Raw genomic sequence first — 17,089 nt, forward strand, 5'->3', positions numbered from 1 at the left:
TTCAATAGCTGCAATTCTTGGAAAGCTATAGTGAGACTACAGCCAATATATATTAAATGATGTCATGAACCTATACAATGATTTTAATGACAAAAATATGGCTTATATACACTCTATCATGGTACATCAAAGGGAATTCAAAAATGTATGTAATAACTATGGTAATTATTCCCTCTGCATCTTGAATTCTGAGTGACTCAGCCTCTCTGTGATGGTCTTATGGCCTACCTGGACACTGATATTGTCCATCAGTACAAATCATTTTCAAATGTTCTTCTTTGTTGTTTTATCTTATTTGGGTGTTTATTACATTTCACTGATCCCCGTCCCAACTTATTTGAGACATTGCAGTTTTCAAATTAGAAATGAGTAGGCCTACATTCACTATTCTCCATCTAATGAATGGATTGAATGTTTTGGAAATGATAGCATTTGGATTTTATTCAGTTTACCAAACGTCCCAACTTCACCGGAGTTGGGGTTTGTACAAATTCACTTTCTTTTGCTTTAGATGAAGGACAAGCATGTCCAAGATGTATACATTTGAATGACCCCAAAAAAATATGTATAGGCCTAGTGGTATTCCTATTGGGGTCATAATGACCCCGCTTGGTCAGATTAGTCGCAAAAACAGCCCGGTCGTTTGAGGGTTAATCATTCCGGGCACAGTGACTTCCCCCTTTCCAGGAAAATAAGATGTTTTGGTAAACTCAATTTGGGGACAATCTGCCATAACCCATGCCTTCTTTACCAATACACCAATATTGCCATTGTATGGAGACCTATGGCACCTGCGTTGGCATAGTTTAACAAATTCGCGTTTGGCGGCCACAACAAGAAACGTTGAATTACACTGAAGAAAAGGAAATAACCCTGTTCCACCCAGTTACGTCGACGCGCGTCAAAGTGTGAATGAGGAAGTTGAACAACTCGAATAGTTCCCTCTCTCCTTCCGATAATTTGAGTGTATAGGTGAGATGCATGTAGCCTACGAGCCAACAAAAGTTTAACAATGTAGCAATATTTCGCATAGTCCGGTGTCATCTAACATATTTCTCAGCATAACGCATTGTTCAAATAACTTTTGAACGCGTAATATAGAGTATCGAGGCCCAGGACTGAGGACGAGTTCAACAAAACGGGTAGAATGGATTTTCCTCACCTGACGGAAGACGACATGGCTGATATAAAGAAGGAAGTGAGTATACTATCTACTATGAATATGTGTTTACATAATATTTATCTCACACATTTGTGTCTTGTGAATGGGAGTTTCTTAGAATCTGGCAATGGCACTGATGGTCTTGAAAGTTCAAAACACAAATAACTGAGCCCTACTCGATAGCCTATAGACTATGGATACATCTGGATGTGGTTTGATGATAGATGTAGCATATCTACCATTCATTTGCATGAATGGAGGAGCACTTTTACGCGTGTGCGTAAAGAAGCTTGTCTTACTAAAATGATGAATAACTAGCCTAAATAGTGTGCTGTGCTGGTCAACTCGAGTATAATTGAACCGTAGCCTATCATGCTGTTGGGTATGGCTATTAAATAGTGTTCCTGGTTGTGGTAAGACCACGAAGGCTGAATAGTGCTGCTGCTACTGCTACTACTACTACTACTTCTACTACTGCTACTGCTGAGCCCTATCCCTGTCATTTCGTGAAGTATTCACGAAAAAAAAATATTTAATTTTCGTGGTGCATTCACGTAATTGCCCGTTTTTCGTGGTTGGGCAACGAAACACTGCCTATTCATTTGAATTGCCCGACTGCTGCTATGGTTATCCAAGCGTCTGCAGGGGCGGGGAGGGGGTGCTGACAGAACACTGCTGATACACTCGGGACTCACTAATTCGACGCCCTTTCGGTACTTACGCCTTATGTCATACGACCCTAAACCTAAACCTTAACCCTAAACCTAAACCTAAACCTAAACCTAAACCTAACCCTACTTAACCCTAAACCTAACCTTAACCCTAACCTTAACCCTAAACCTAACCCTAACCCTAAATTGCTTGTTTGAAATGTTTGATTACCATGTGACGGTACCGAAAGGGCGTCAAACTAGTGGGTCGCTAGGCAGCAGTCGGGCAATTCAAATGAATAGGCAGCATTTCGTTGCCCAACCACGAAAAACGGGCAATAACGTGAATGCACCATGGAAATTAAAGTTATTTTTTTCGTGAATACCTCACGAAATGAAAGAGATACGGTTGTACTGCTACTACTACTATGACGCCCGCCGACAGGGGGGGACAAACGGGTATTTTGTCCCGGGCTCAGGAAAAAGGGGGGCCCAGAATTGGGCCCTCATGAAGTTGTGATTAATGGTTCTACTTTATGTCAAAATAAGTTGGTTTAAGGGAGGGAGAATGCACTATATTTGCATTAAATCAATTCTATCCAGATCTTTTGCCTTTCCCGTCCTTAAAATGGGATCAAGAACACTTGACTATGATGGCCCTGCTACTACTACTACTTGTTTTCTCACCTATTGCACTGCATGATGCAAGTCTGCATCCTGCCAGTCCACTCATCTGAATAGTGGTAGACCTGACTGACTTGTGATTCTTTTTTTTTTCTAGGCCCTTGAGAGGCTGCGCCCATATCTGGTGGATAAGATTATTGCCAATCGGCATTTCGACTACCTGCGATCCAAGAGAATTCTTACTCGGGATGATACAGAAGAAATAAACTGCAAGAATACCGACCGTAAGCGCGCTGGCAAGCTGTTGGACTGCCTTGCCGAAAACCCTCTAGGCCTGGACACCTTAATTGAATCTATACGCAGGGAACGCACTATTAACTTTCTCATTACCAAGATAACCGACGAAGTGCAAAAGGTCAAGGATGAGAAGATAGCTGCCCTGAAGGGTAAGATTGTGCTATTGTGTGCTAAGTGCTATCTAGTATATGAGGCCTGTGAGTGTGAATGTTTGTTCTTCTCATATAGTAAAAACATGCAACCTCATTAACAGGGAAGCCAACAGGGGTAACAAAGGGGTCAGTTGTCCTGGGCCCAGGGAGAGAGGAGGCCCAAAATTGGGACTTTGTTACATTGTATGTAATTTTTCACTTTAACTAATATGTAGCCAATGGCCTAGGCTACTCAACGCGTCATTTTGAGATATTTGTAGTCAATTATTATTGTGTGAAACGTTTTTTCATATTTACCAGATGAACCAGAATGATTTACATTAGGGCTTCACGATATTAGAAAAATATGCCACACACGATAATATGACTGTATACAGCGATATCGATATTACTCGCAATACCTATTTAATATATTTATTTTAATATATATCTACACTTTATCATGTATAAAACAACTGAGAGCAATATTTTATTTCCAACATTATTTTTTATTTGGAAAAAACATGGCTAATATACAGCATCAACTTAAAATGTCAACATGTTAAAAAAAATGTTTTACCTTTTCACCAAATTTGCTGTTATTGAAAACTTTTTGCGATACGTGCACAACTTTTGCGATATGTGTATTGCAAGCTATGATATCGCGATAAAGATACATTTTCGATATATTGTGCAGCCCTAATTTACATTACATTTTAGATGACATTACATTGGAGCAACCGGTGTGGGGGCCATTCCGACACACCGCCATTTCCGACAGTATTTGATTGTCATTCCGAGCCATTCCGAGTCATTTAAACATTGTTGCAAGTGCTTAGAGGCGCATGAACAACTTTCTAACTTTATTGACATTTGCGACATGAGTGGAAAGTGGAGAGAGTGACAGCGTAATTGCAGGATCAGTGTATCATTTTGTCACGGTCCAAATGCCCTTAAAGGTAGGGTCTGAGATCTTTGAAAAACGGTTCCTGCAAGCTGGAAAAATAGTTCCTGCAATAAAGCGTCAATGTCAGAATGGCGGGGCGTCGGAATGGCGGGGTGTAATCACTGGTGTGCATGTTTCTAGGGTGCAGGAAAATGTTAGAGAATAGAGGTTTAGTTTTGTTATGCAGGGAAATGCTGTCTGAAAACAAGATTGGGAGGGAAGATTAAAGGTAGGCCTATGTGGGTACTAGATCAGGATACCTACTACATTCTACTGCAATTCTCTGATCCAAAGACCAACAATAGGCCATACCTTTAGGATAAGGCCACAGCTGTCCTGTGTTATAATGGTTTTAACAGTTATAACACCATTATTGTATCATGAAAACTATCTGGAAATCATAAAGGTGCATTATTTCTAGACAGGTACCACTTTATAATGTTTCCCAAATTGAATGTTGGCAGACTAAAAGCATTACACTGTACTTTTTACGTCCTACAGCTGAATCGTGCTGCACAAGTTCGAGTTCAACCTACAGCCCCACGAAGCCAGGTCCCACCACTGACCCCTCTCGGACATTCTCTTCCATCGATTGCTATGCCTCCACTGCGCTGTACCACCCCGAGGGCGAGAGAAGCCCGTCACAGTCGGTGGTCACCAGTTCGCTCAACCTGTTCAGCGGCTCTGCCGGAGGACGAGACGTCAGCAGCAGCAGCGTCTGCTGCGCCATATCAGCCTCCAGTGTGTCCTCCTACCTGCCCAAACCAGGGGACCCCGGGGCGCCTCCTTTGCCTGAGGAGGTGCTGGACGAGGCGCAGGACACAGATTCTGGGGCGGGGGGCAGCAATGCTAGCGGAGGGGATGCCAACTTTCAACCGCTGCGATCCCGGTCCGTTTCGCCCCGCCCATGATGGTGGCTTGTGCCCGCCTAGTCACCATCCGAGCCATCATGACAGAACTCTACTATGAGACCACTTTTTGGATCACTGGACTTTTCTTAGCTTTTCACTTTGTATGAAATTTCAATTTTTATTTTTTATTTAGTGTGTAATCACAATGCACAAGAAGTAATACTAGTGTTTGGTTGTCTTTGCTCTTACCTGATGCAACTGTGTTTCCTTTCTTCAGCACCAGTATCATTTAGTATACCTCTTTTGTACATCTCTAATGCATTATTTTTTAACGATTTGTGTGTTGGTGCGGAGGACAGATGCTTCACTTCCTCTCAGTAGTTTGCAGACAAAGGGTGCATTCCAATATGCCGACCTCCGTCATCCCTTGCTCACTTGCCTGCTTCTGATCTCATATTGATGTCACTGACGACAGAAAATGAATTCAATTCAATCTTGCAAAAGCACAATTCTAATGTCATTTTCTCATTCGCAATCAGGATGGTATATGAAAAACAGTCTCACAAAAGTTGTTGTGGCCATGCTGACATCCTGGAAACTTTATTGTTCTCTCCACGAAGGTGGGGCCAGGAGGTGGAGCGAGGCCACAAGCGCAAGTGGAGGACGGGAGTTGTGCATGTTGGAATTCACCCACAGAGTCTGTCGCCATGTTGAAACTTGTCTGCTTCTTTTGTGCAGCTAGCTGGTTGATTATATAGCAGACACCTCTATCACCCAAGGGAAGACACGATGTACAATGACACACCTCAAGAATTACCACCTCCCCCACCCACCCCCAAATGATGGTGTACAGAAGTCAGATCTCAGTGTCATGAATGTCAAAAAAACCTTAATGAAAATGTTTTGTTGAAGTTGCCACACACTGGCACTGGCACTACCATGCCAACTACACAGAAATAATTTATACTACTGAAAACACACAGGACAAGCATATGTGTATCGTAATGATTTTGTATTTGTGAGACCAGAAACGAACTACTCTGTAATCTTTTTTTTAAACTATATTTTTAGGGGCTTTTATGCCTTTATTCGATAGGACAGTCTGAGATGGTGACAGGAAGCGAATGGGACAGAGAGACGGGGTGGGATCGGGAAATGACCCCGGCCGGACTCGAACCGGGGTCCCCGTGGGCATGCAAGCCCAAATGTGGGGGGACTAGCGCGCTGCGCCACAGCGCCCCCCACTCTGTAGTCATGAGGTAACAACAGACCGAAATGTACTAGCAAAATGACTGATATATTGCTTTGTTTGTGAATGTGTCATCAACATTCAGGATAATACTGTATCTGTAGCGACATACTGTATAAGGCAGTTGGTGCTGTTTAGAGAGTAACTTCAGTATCAGCAAATACAAACTACCACTGGAACCACTACACACCTACTGTAAATAAAAGAAAGTTGAAAACCAACATACTGTGAATTTTTCACTGCCATGCTGTGTTACATTATTCTTACTACAAGTATATGCATGCATCTGGGGCAAAGCAGTATCGGAAATAATCAAACTCAATGGTCTGTTTTAGCCTCACATTGTTGTATGCCAAAGTCTTCAGTTAGTAAACTCAAATGTGTTTTAAAGGTTGATGTCATAAAATGGGTTGCAATATTGTGTGTTCACAGTAAGATGTCAATGAGAGGAGCCAATAGACATTTTCTTTCCTTTTTACATATAATAATAATAATGATAATAATAATAAATAAATAAATAAACAACTGTATTTGTATAGCACAAAATCATACAAGGCATGCAGCTCAAAGTGCTTAACAAATGGATAAACAATGTTAAAGATGAAAATAAAAAGTGAAGTAGAAAGGAGAGACAGAAACAAGAAAGAATAGCAATAATACAAAAGAAGAAACTAGACGGGATAAAGAAAATATGTAGATAGGTAAATGAGTAGATGTAGAGAAAATGAAACAAGTTTAAAGAGGACATAAGTAGAGATTGTAGAGGAATAAGGTCCACAAGGGTTGGGCCCAGGATAAGTGATAAATAGTCACACTGAATAGGGAGCTCAGATGTGGCCCCTGGTGGCAACAGGGGTGAGGAAAAACTCCCTTTTCACTTGATTCATGAGTTTATAGAGGGGAAGAGCTCAATGAGGTCTGAGAAAAAATAGGTAGATCTCAGGATGCTATACTTTTATCCGCAGTAAATTGTTTGTGTGGAATCCTTGCACAGTGTGATAACATGCAACCTCAATGTGACTAGACTAGTGTATTAGGACTGGCATGAATGCAATATTTCACAATGTTTCCATTGTGGCGCCCTACTAGTATTCCTCTCAATTTTTGCCACTGAGGTGCAGTGCCACAACAGGTGAATTAGAAGACATGTTTTTCTGATGACTTAGATAACCACACACATGGCAGAAAAAAGGAACACGTGTATTTTTCTCCAGTGCATACAGTTTGAGTTTTTTCTCTCCTAATATTGTTTTGAAAGATCTTGTTTTTTTTTCTGGAAGAGCAACAATGATTGACAGCAGCACGATGTTAAAAATGCTGAACAACTTGTATGATAAAACTGAAGAATGAAAAGAATGCCTAAGCTTCATCTCAATATGTATAGGGCTCATCAAGATAAAACAGTTATGCTGCTCTACCACTTGAGCCAGAGCTCGGATCCTCACGCTCATTTTAAATGAGACACGCAGACAGACACATGCACCATATGAAATTGTCTCTCTCACCCAAAAACTTCAGTTGAAGAGCGCTGCGTGTGAAGACTCCAAACAATGACAGAGCGAGACCTCTTAATTAGGGGTGACCAAGAGGCTCGCCTCAAACAGACCTACCATTGGACAGCTTCTGTGTCAGATCTGGACCCCAAGGAGGTGGATCGTTTCAGGAGAAGGCTGAAATATTTTTTCATGAACCCATGTGAGAAATTTCACGCGAGAGGCCGCAAACCATGGAAGTTAATGCTACAGATTCTGAAGATAGTCATCATCACTATTCAGGTAAGGGAGACTCTTTAATTGAAACCAGCGGGACTGAAGTACACAAAAACTGCATCACTGATGTTTATTAATAGGTTGGCTTTTTGTTTTTTCTCCATTGTCCCATTGTTGTGCGGATACTAACCTGCTCCCTGTGTTTCTTTGAAAGCTGGTGTCTTTCGGGCTGAGTAATGAGATGATGGTCACATTTAAAGAAGAAAACATTAAGACATTAAAACACCTTTTCCTGAAAGACTATCAAGACCAAGACAAAAATTATGCAGTGTACACCAGAGCAGAGACGTACGACCATATCAGTTACATCATTAATCAGGTAAAGTTTCTCTTTTTCTTGCCTTTCCAAATATAATTATTACATTAACCCCATGTGATTACATTTTCAATATAATTATTCTTTTTTTAGAGCTTGAGAACAGTCCATCCTTTCAACACTTGTGATACTGTAATGGCGACAATGTGCAATGATAGGTGTTGCTGTTGTTTTCGCATATACTGTACTGTACTTCATGTGAACAGTGATTGTGACAGTGGATTACTTTACTGTTCTGGAAACATTTTGTAATGAATTTGCCCATTTGCACCTGGCCCCTCCAGGTACTCTGTCTGCATAACTTCAGCTTACCAAATAGGGAAAAGATGCACATAAAACTGGCAAAATTATTCATATTCAGACCACATAGTTCTTATATGATACATAGCCTACAGATATATGGTAGCCATACTGTCTATCCTAAGTAGTCCTCTGTTGTCTATATTTCGCATCACTGTGTTGCTGAGGTGTTTTGAAAAGAACTAATAAGGTATCTGGACATATTCAGTGACATGTTTTTTTCCATCTTGACTTTTCATGCAGGCCTGCCTACAGTCTACAGATTACTTGTCAATTTATACAATTGCTAAATTGTTTCTGTAGGCTACCTGAAATACCTGTATGATCAGTTCTCTTAGTCACATAACCATGGTGCTAGCAGCAAGGAATGAAACTCTGGGGCTTCTGTTATTAAACACACGTGGTAACACTTTCCAATAGAGTTCACATGCCAGCCATTAATTCATGCCATACATGTCTGATACATGTCTGTATAATTGACCTATGAGACATGCTCAGTGAAATCGGATCTTCTTTTAAAGTGTGTATTCACAAATGTATCGTTTATTGCCAATAAGGCCTTTATTATTGAACCATAGTAAGGACCTAGTAGGCCCTTAGTTTTGCTAAAGACATGTCTTATAAGTCACTATACAGACAGTAATTTGGCACAGGGAAGTTGACAAGGGGGACAAAGGGGTCCCTTGTCCCAGGCCCAGAGAGAAAGGGGCCCATTACATTGTATGTATTGGGTTTGGGGCCCTATCAGACGACTTTGTCCTGCGCCCAGCCAATACTTTTAGCGGTCATGATTTGTCATGTATGTAGGCCTATTAGTGGCTGGAGGTAGGGTGCGCACATCCACAGGTAGTTGTCCAGGTGCCAGACAAAAAAGTAGTAGGTAGTGTGATGAAGCGGTCTGCACACTGTGTATTAACTCCAAAAATACTTTATTTCATTTAAACATACGGCAACGTTTCGATGCAACAGAGGGATCTTCCTCAGGCCATTAGTGGCTAAAATCTGAACCCTATTGTTAAGTGTCACCACTCCCTGTCCCTTCATCTACCACCCCTGCTCCTCTGGGGAAAGGACTGATGAGGTTGAATAAGCAGCTTGTCAGAGGCAAATACAGGAAGGTTTGTTTTTCAGTGAGGGGTTACTGACAGCATTACAATGATGGGCACAAACTACTAGACAAATGGTCCATGTTGCATACTAGCTGTATTTACTTTTCAATCGCGTTACCATGCAGCAGGAGGAGATGAAGGGTGTGGACTGTGTATAGCAAAAAAGTGTCACTCTGTAGGAAATAGATGCATGTATCTACAGTATGTCATTTATAGACCACATCCTAGGCATTTCTCAGTATCAACGTGAGGCTGTTCTCTTTATTGTCTGTCATACAGTATTTCCATACCCATGCGTTCAAATTCATACACAAGTGCTTCCTTACTTACAGTGGGAGAAAAAAAGTTAGTAAACCCTTTGCAATTTCTTACATTTGTTGAAATTGGTCATAAAGGCGGGCTTGGTCTTCCCGGAAATCACAAGAATTAAGGAAGAAACAGTGTCTGCTTTAACTAATGACACTACAAATAAACATTACTGCATGTTATTATATTTGTATTGACCATAGAATGTAAATGTTCTGAAGAGAGGGAAGAATGAGTAAATACACCTTTGGTTAAGTATCACTCAAACGCTAATGAGGTTTGGACAAATAGGACTATTACACAATATAGAATTCAATTGCTCAGGTGTCGCTTAAGGCCAAGGCACTGGGGGAGAATTAGGGCCCTCAGGGGCCCCTCGTAATTAGCGGCTCAGAACTGACTCACCAGTGGCCTCCACACCCTTGTGGGACCCTATTTTCTGAATGTTATTTTTACATTTCTGAGAATAGGGGCCCACGAGGGTGTGGGGCCCATTGGGAAATGCCCGCTAGGGCTGGGCAATATGACGATATATATCGTTATCGTGATATAAAAGTGTATATCGTGACCTTTCTCCTATATCGTTTATATCGTGATAGTAATTTTTATCCATTTTATACAATTGAATATCATTTAATTACATTGCATGTTGTCACAATACACACTATAAGTGAATTTTTATCCATTTTATACAATTGAATATAATTTAATTACATTGTATGTTGTCACAATACACACTATAATAATTACAGTTAATGTAACTGTAAAGAATAAAAAGATCAATTTTAAAGAAAGGTTGTTTTGCGACATGAAAAAATAAAGAGCAAATAAAGAGAAACTGAAAGCAAATAAAGAGAATAACTGAAAACTTATGTAATTGTGCTATATCGTGATATATATCGTTATCGTGATATAAAGTAATCCATATCGTGATATTGTTTTTTTTCCATATCGCCCAGCCCTAATGCCCGCTATGCCAGATGGCCAGTCCAGCCCTGCTTAAGGCTGCCTTGTCCAATAGAAAACACACACTAGTTAAGAATGATGGAGAGGCGTTGTTTGACATGTACCATGCCTCTCGCATAAAGCAGAGGATAAGCCACTCTGTTTGCTCACCACTTCTTGCATTGCGACATACAGTATGAGACCACTTGTTTCATGTTGGATAACTTTGTTCTCCCTGTCTCAGTATATGGACATGCCAAACCTCACAGTGGGAAATCATGCATATGAAAGGAATGATGGGGTGTACACGCCACTATCCTTATGCAAGGAGTTCTACCGACGCGGGAGCATCTCCCCTGACAATGACACATTTGACATCGACCCAGTTATTGAGAAAGGTGACACACACTATCTACTGTATGTCTGTTTGTCTGTCTCTCTCGGCTGGGCTGTGGTAGGCATGGCGACAATGATTCATTAAAGAACCCTCCAGTCTATTTATATAAACAATTTAATTTCCTCTGCTCCTAGAGTGTATATCTGTTTATCCTCTGAGACCACTAAAAGATGGTTCTGTGATAGAAGAATTGAATTTTACTCTGGATTTTAAAAGGTAATGTCCTACTGTATATGCATCACACATAAATTAAGATTCAATAATAATAAAAAATATATAAAGGCTTTCTTAAAGCATTGACTAGTGTGGAATATTTTGTGTGGAATGATGTTATGTGTCTCCACAGACTACTGACTGTTAAAGTCTACCTGAATATTAAGGCCATAAATCTACAAACAGTGCGACACAACGAGCTGCCAGACTGCTATAACTTCAGGACTATGGTGGGTCACAGAAATGACTGAAAAAAAGATACTTAAGCACACCTGTCACAGAAAAATGACTGAATGGTTGAACATGCTATGGCTTTTTTTCATGGGTCACAGATGTTACATTACACAGATTATAGTGTTAGTTAAAACTATAAGCATTTGTGTGCAATTTTTCTGTTCCTGTCATTTGAGGTAAATGGCCTATTGTTAATTCCATTTTTTTTGTTTTTGATTTTTTTTGTTTTTCAGATTTTATTTGACAACACCGCTCATAGTGGAAGGATTAAGATATCGTTGAAAAACCATGTATTGATCAAAGTATGCAAGGACTGGAATGTGTCTGGGTCTGGTAAGAATTTAATACAGTTACGGTAACACTTTCTTTTACAGTCCTCTAATTAGGCCTACTGTGTATTTTATAGTTGTCAAGAAGACCATTAGTTGGTAAGTGGCTAAAACATGAAGGGCGACCACAACGATAGGAACATTTTAACCAAAATGTGATAATGTAATGCTTTAATTTACACAAAAATGTCACATCAGTCATGTGAATTAACCAAAGAGCGTAAGTAAGTGTTGTGGTAGCTGCAAGTGTGGTGAAAGCAGATGCTATGTTTCTGCCAGCCATGACCATACAGTTTTGCATGAGCACGTGTCCTAGAGTCAGAGTGAGAGAGCAGAGAGCTGAGATCCATTTCCATTATCCAAACTCCCGTCCTCAGCTTTTGGTTGTGGCCTCACATGACAATGTGCAACTAACAACAGGGTAATAGAGAAAAGTTACACGGTACATAATAGGTAAAAAAGTGGCAACTGCAATGTAAATACTATGATGATGTGATGTAGAGTAGAGTAGAGTAGAGTAGAATATCGTTTATTGATCCCAGAGGGAAATTAAGGTGCCAAGTAGCATACACACATAAATAAAGACATTACCCACAAGACATAATACACATATTTACACATAAAAATAATCATATATAGCTTACTGTTGCATACATTTTGCCAAGGCATCTCTCTCTAACACACACACACACACACACACACACACACACACACACACACACACACACACACACACACACACACACACACACACACAAACACACACACCAAATATAAAGTGTAAAAGTCCACAGTGTTAACATGTGCCTTAGCCAAGTGGCACATAGAAGCCAAGACAAAGTGTTCATAAAGTGTCCAGGAGTGTCCATAGTCTCTCTGCCTAGTACAATGTCCATAGTATTCCTTGGAAAAAAGGATGGGGGGGGGGGGGGGTGTCGCCCCCTGTGTCACTACACACACACTCTCTCACACACACACACACACACACACACACACACACACACACACACACACACACACACACACACACACACACACACACACACACACACACAAAAAATAAAGTGTACATAGTGTCACCCGTGCTGGGTGGCCAAGACAAAGTTACCATCAAAGTGTCCAGGAGTATCAGTAGTCCAAGGGGTTACACACGTCAACTGTGTCTCTCCACACACACACACACACACACACACCCACCCACCCACGCACACACACACACACACACACACACACACACACACACACACACACACACACACACACACACACACAGCTGTGCATTCCAATGAAAGAGGAGGAGTCATAGGGTAAAGAGTCCAGGTAGATAAAGTGTGCAGGAGAGGGATCTGTTATGCAGTCCAGTCCCCTATGACGATCTCTCTTTGTGTGTCCTTCTGTGCAATGTTGAATAGCTGGATGGCCCTGGGTACAAAGGACTTTCGCAGCCTGTCTGTCTTGCAGGAGATGGCGCGCAGTCTGAGGCTGAACAGGCTTCTCTGGTTGTCGAAGACTGGGTACAGGGGGTGCTTGTAGTTGTCCAGGATAGAGTCTAATCTGCTAAGTGTCCTCTTGTCAGCTGTGGTTGTGAGGGCGTCCAGTTCTGTGCCTACCACAGACCCTGCTTTCCTCACCAGCCTGTCAAGCCGTCCAGCATCTCTCTGTGATGTAGCCACACTTACTGGAGTCCGAGACCAAGACATTACCAAGGCCGGAGGGTATTGAGACCAAGAGCAAGACAGACCAGTCGCAACCAAGACCACATCAAGACCAAGACAGGGCAAGACAAACTCACGACCAAAAATAGACTAGCCTCCTAGCCTTAGTGCTAGAGTTGACATGATCACAGACTAGTATGGGCTGGAGAAAATCACCATAGGCTCAGCTATGGCCTAAATTAACATAGTGCACCACGGTACACCTTTCTTAACGTACACTATTCCTTAGTATTTACTTTTAAGTTACCTTTTTTTACCCATTAGGTACCATGGAACTTCTCTCTGCTACACTGTTGTTACCCAGAAAATACACAGTAGGGACTGCAAAAAAGCGTTACCATGTTTAAACAATAGCAATTTTATTGAATGCTTCCACTTCACTTTTAAAACTTAATGGAGACAGAGCACAATTTAAAAAAAACAACAACAACACTGAAATAACAACTGTTTTGTTTCTTTGCAGCAGATAAGGACTATCATCTCATTCACATTGTAACGTTTGATTCTGTCATCATTCTTGCATGCCTGCTGTCTCTTGTTCTGTGTTTACGTTCTGTGCTCAATGGACTTCGTCTGCAGTCGGTAAGTGGGATGCTATTCCAGTGGTTTCCCTCACAAAATAATATATATATATATATATATATATATATATATATATATATATATATAATACATATATATATGACAATATACTAGAGTTCATTAAATACATATTCAACATCTATATTTTTTTCAATTCATGTGTTTGTTCAATATATTTTACATATAAAGTAGGGGGCCTATATCATAATGCTGTAGTTACACCCATATTTCATATAGGCCTAATGTATTATTATTATACAGTTTGTATAATAACAGCAGCTTAATACAGTTATCACTGCCATACTCAACTTCATGAATATGATGTGTACATGTTTTTCCCCACAGGAATATGCTATGTTTTTCCGAAAGTACTATCAGAAAACGGTACCCATGTCAGACCGCCTGGAATTTGTTAATGGCTGGTACATTCTCAGCATAATCAGTGACACACTGACCATTTCTGGTTCTGTTTTCAAAATTTGCATCCAAACCAAGGTGAGATGGTCCAATGGCAGACAGTAGGCTATATTATGGAAACTCTGCACCCAAGTTCACTGTCAAATTTAAAAGAATCTTACCTAGGTTTTGGTTTTTGCCTTTCAAGGAGCTTACAAATTACGATGTCTGCAGCATTCTACTGGGCACTTCTACACTCTTTGTGTGGATTGGCGTTTTACGATATCTGGGTTTCTTCCCGAAGTATAATGTAAGTAATATTAACATTCTTTATATTCCCTTATTGAAATACCTACATATATTAATGGAATGGCATGCAGAAAATAGGCAAAATTATGCTTGAAGAAGGCTACAGTGATATGAATATTGGGTTTTCAAGACATGTTTGATTTTTTCTTTTACAAAATCAACTTGAGCCTTTATTTAATAAAAGCTAGAAAATCCTTTATCGTATTTTAGAAGAGTCTGCCCTTATTTTAAGGTAACTTAAAAATAATAATTGTGGAGCAAACCGTGTCAAGGTCAAAATGTAAAGAATGTTGTTGTTTCCCAAATGACTGAGCTCAAACAGTCATGGTATCTTGCATATCACAGCAGTACAGATAAAACACCACTGCATGCATGTCCTCTGGTGAGATCACAGCTCTTGTTTCTGTCAGATCCTGATCCTCACTCTGAGGGCAGCCTTTCCCAATGTCATCCGATTTTCAACATGCGCTGTAATGATCTACCTGAGCTACTGCTTCTGTGGATGGATTGTGCTGGGACCACACCATGAAAATGTAAGGAATAATCTATAAGGGAAATATAATGGCTATAGGTACCATTGATGCTAAGTGTGAATAAGATTTTCACATCATTTTGTCTCCCATAGTTCCGTACCTTTAACATGGTGGCCGACTGCCTGTTTTCCCTCATCAATGGCGATGAAATATATTCCACCTTTATCAAACTGCGTGAAAAGAGCTACCTGGTCTGGCTCTTCAGCAGGGCGTATGTGTACTCCTTCATCTCCCTCTTCACCTACATGGTTCTAAGCCTATTTATTGCCCTCATCAACGACACGTACGAGACCATCAAGGTAGGAATATTGTGGCCAATAAAACAGGCTGACCCAGCATTACATTGATATGTTTTTGTTTATGTGTATTGGATGCAGAAAACCAGTTATGTAAAAACTGTACAAAGGAAATTCTATATAAAAGCAACAAACAAAAAAAACCTCACAGCATACATAGTAGCCTACATACTTAGCATGTGACACTCTTTCCACGTTACAGCAAAACCAGCAAAAAGGCATCCCAGGGTCTGAGCTACAGGCCTTCATCAAGGAGTGCAAGGACTTGCCTGCCTCTGGGAAGTACATGGATCCAGAGCCGGACCCCTGCCTCTCCTTTCCCTGTGCTTGCTGCAGCTGACAGACCTGCCAGACAAGCCAACTAAACGCAGGCAGGCTGAAGATGTAGGCAAATGCAATGAAAGTGAAAAAATGAAAAAAGTTTGCGATACTGCTTGTGTTGTTCTTTGCAGACTTTTTTTCCCACTTTCATTGGATTTACGTGTACCTTTACTGTCTTGCACCTGGCCTATATGTAGGGATGTGCACACAAATATTTGCTTGAATGAATGCTGAAGACGAGGTAGACCGTCCTGCAAGAGCACATCTTATACACCAGACTTAGATTAACCCAAAGATTCAGATGGTATTGTTTAGCCTGGCTCTTGTCAGACCTGTGTAATTCTGCACAGCTCCACCAGGGGCGGCTCCACAAGCACCACTCCCAGGTCTGGTCCACAACACCTTGGGGATGCTTTGCGGCCAGGAACTTGACGAAGCGAATGTCGTTTCAGAAGACAGTGGTGCAATCACATGTCAACTGTATTGTAGACTGTACCACCTACCTACCGGTATTGATTCTTTAAAATATGAACAATGGTTTTGGATGAATGTATAATTGTTATTATTTTGAACAATTTTATTACTGACAAGGATGAACAAATGGTAAATAAAGTTATATCGTCTGAAAACAAACTTATTCCAACTTGCAGCTCTCCCAGGCTCTCCCAGTAACAGTAAGTTATTAATGTTTGTTTTGTGTGATTAGCTGTTTGTGTGATTAACTTAATGATTCATCAGATATTTATTTTATAATGCATCATTTGCCCCCCTAAACGTAGGTTATAATATCATGAACATCTTCTGAAAGTGTTGTATTTGGTTCTTGAATCTTTGCAGAGATCATTTGACTTAAAGGGACACTGTGTGAGATTTTTAGTTGTTTATTTCCAGAATTCATGCTGCCCATGAATACTTACCACCAGCATCAAATTCTAAGTATTCATTATGACTGGAAAAATTGCACTTTTCATACATGAAAAGGGGTATCTTCTCCATGGTCCGCCATTTTGAATTTCCAAAAATAGCCATTTTTAGCTGCAAAAATGACCTAGTAAACTTTCATGTAAAGATCAAATTTGGCAATAGGCAGCCCAGTTTCAATGAGCAGC

At 40.6% G+C, this 17,089-nt stretch overlaps 2 protein-coding genes across 3 annotated transcripts; both read left to right on the forward strand.

Annotated features, from left to right (window-relative positions):
* The first annotated feature begins 731 nt into the window (after positions 1 to 731).
* On the forward strand, positions 732 to 6,231 carry bcl10 (BCL10 immune signaling adaptor). Its single transcript, XM_063220397.1, has 3 exons — positions 732 to 1,198; positions 2,594 to 2,882; positions 4,312 to 6,231. Exons 1-3 carry the CDS (start codon positions 1,148 to 1,150, stop codon positions 4,719 to 4,721), a joined length of 750 nt encoding a protein of 249 aa, XP_063076467.1. The 5' UTR covers positions 732 to 1,147; the 3' UTR covers positions 4,722 to 6,231.
* A 1,149-nt stretch (positions 6,232 to 7,380) lies between these two features.
* Positions 7,381 to 16,646, forward strand: mcoln3a (mucolipin TRP cation channel 3a). 2 transcript variants are annotated; one of them, XM_063220398.1, is made up of 12 exons: positions 7,381 to 7,685; positions 7,834 to 7,998; positions 10,900 to 11,053; positions 11,187 to 11,268; positions 11,399 to 11,495; positions 11,733 to 11,832; positions 14,007 to 14,125; positions 14,471 to 14,620; positions 14,730 to 14,831; positions 15,241 to 15,363; positions 15,456 to 15,662; positions 15,862 to 16,646. In XM_063220398.1, exons 1-12 carry the CDS (start codon positions 7,461 to 7,463, stop codon positions 15,997 to 15,999), a joined length of 1,662 nt encoding a protein of 553 aa, XP_063076468.1. In that variant the 5' UTR covers positions 7,381 to 7,460; the 3' UTR covers positions 16,000 to 16,646. The 2 variants fall into 2 exon arrangements, with proteins under 2 accessions (XP_063076468.1, XP_063076469.1); XM_063220399.1 differs by having other exon boundaries at positions 14,010 to 14,125.
* Positions 16,647 to 17,089: the final 443 nt, after the last annotated feature.

The sequence above is a fragment of the Engraulis encrasicolus genome, chromosome 16, assembly GCF_034702125.1.
Source record: "Engraulis encrasicolus isolate BLACKSEA-1 chromosome 16, IST_EnEncr_1.0, whole genome shotgun sequence".
NCBI classification, from domain to species: domain Eukaryota; kingdom Metazoa; phylum Chordata; class Actinopteri; order Clupeiformes; family Engraulidae; genus Engraulis; species Engraulis encrasicolus.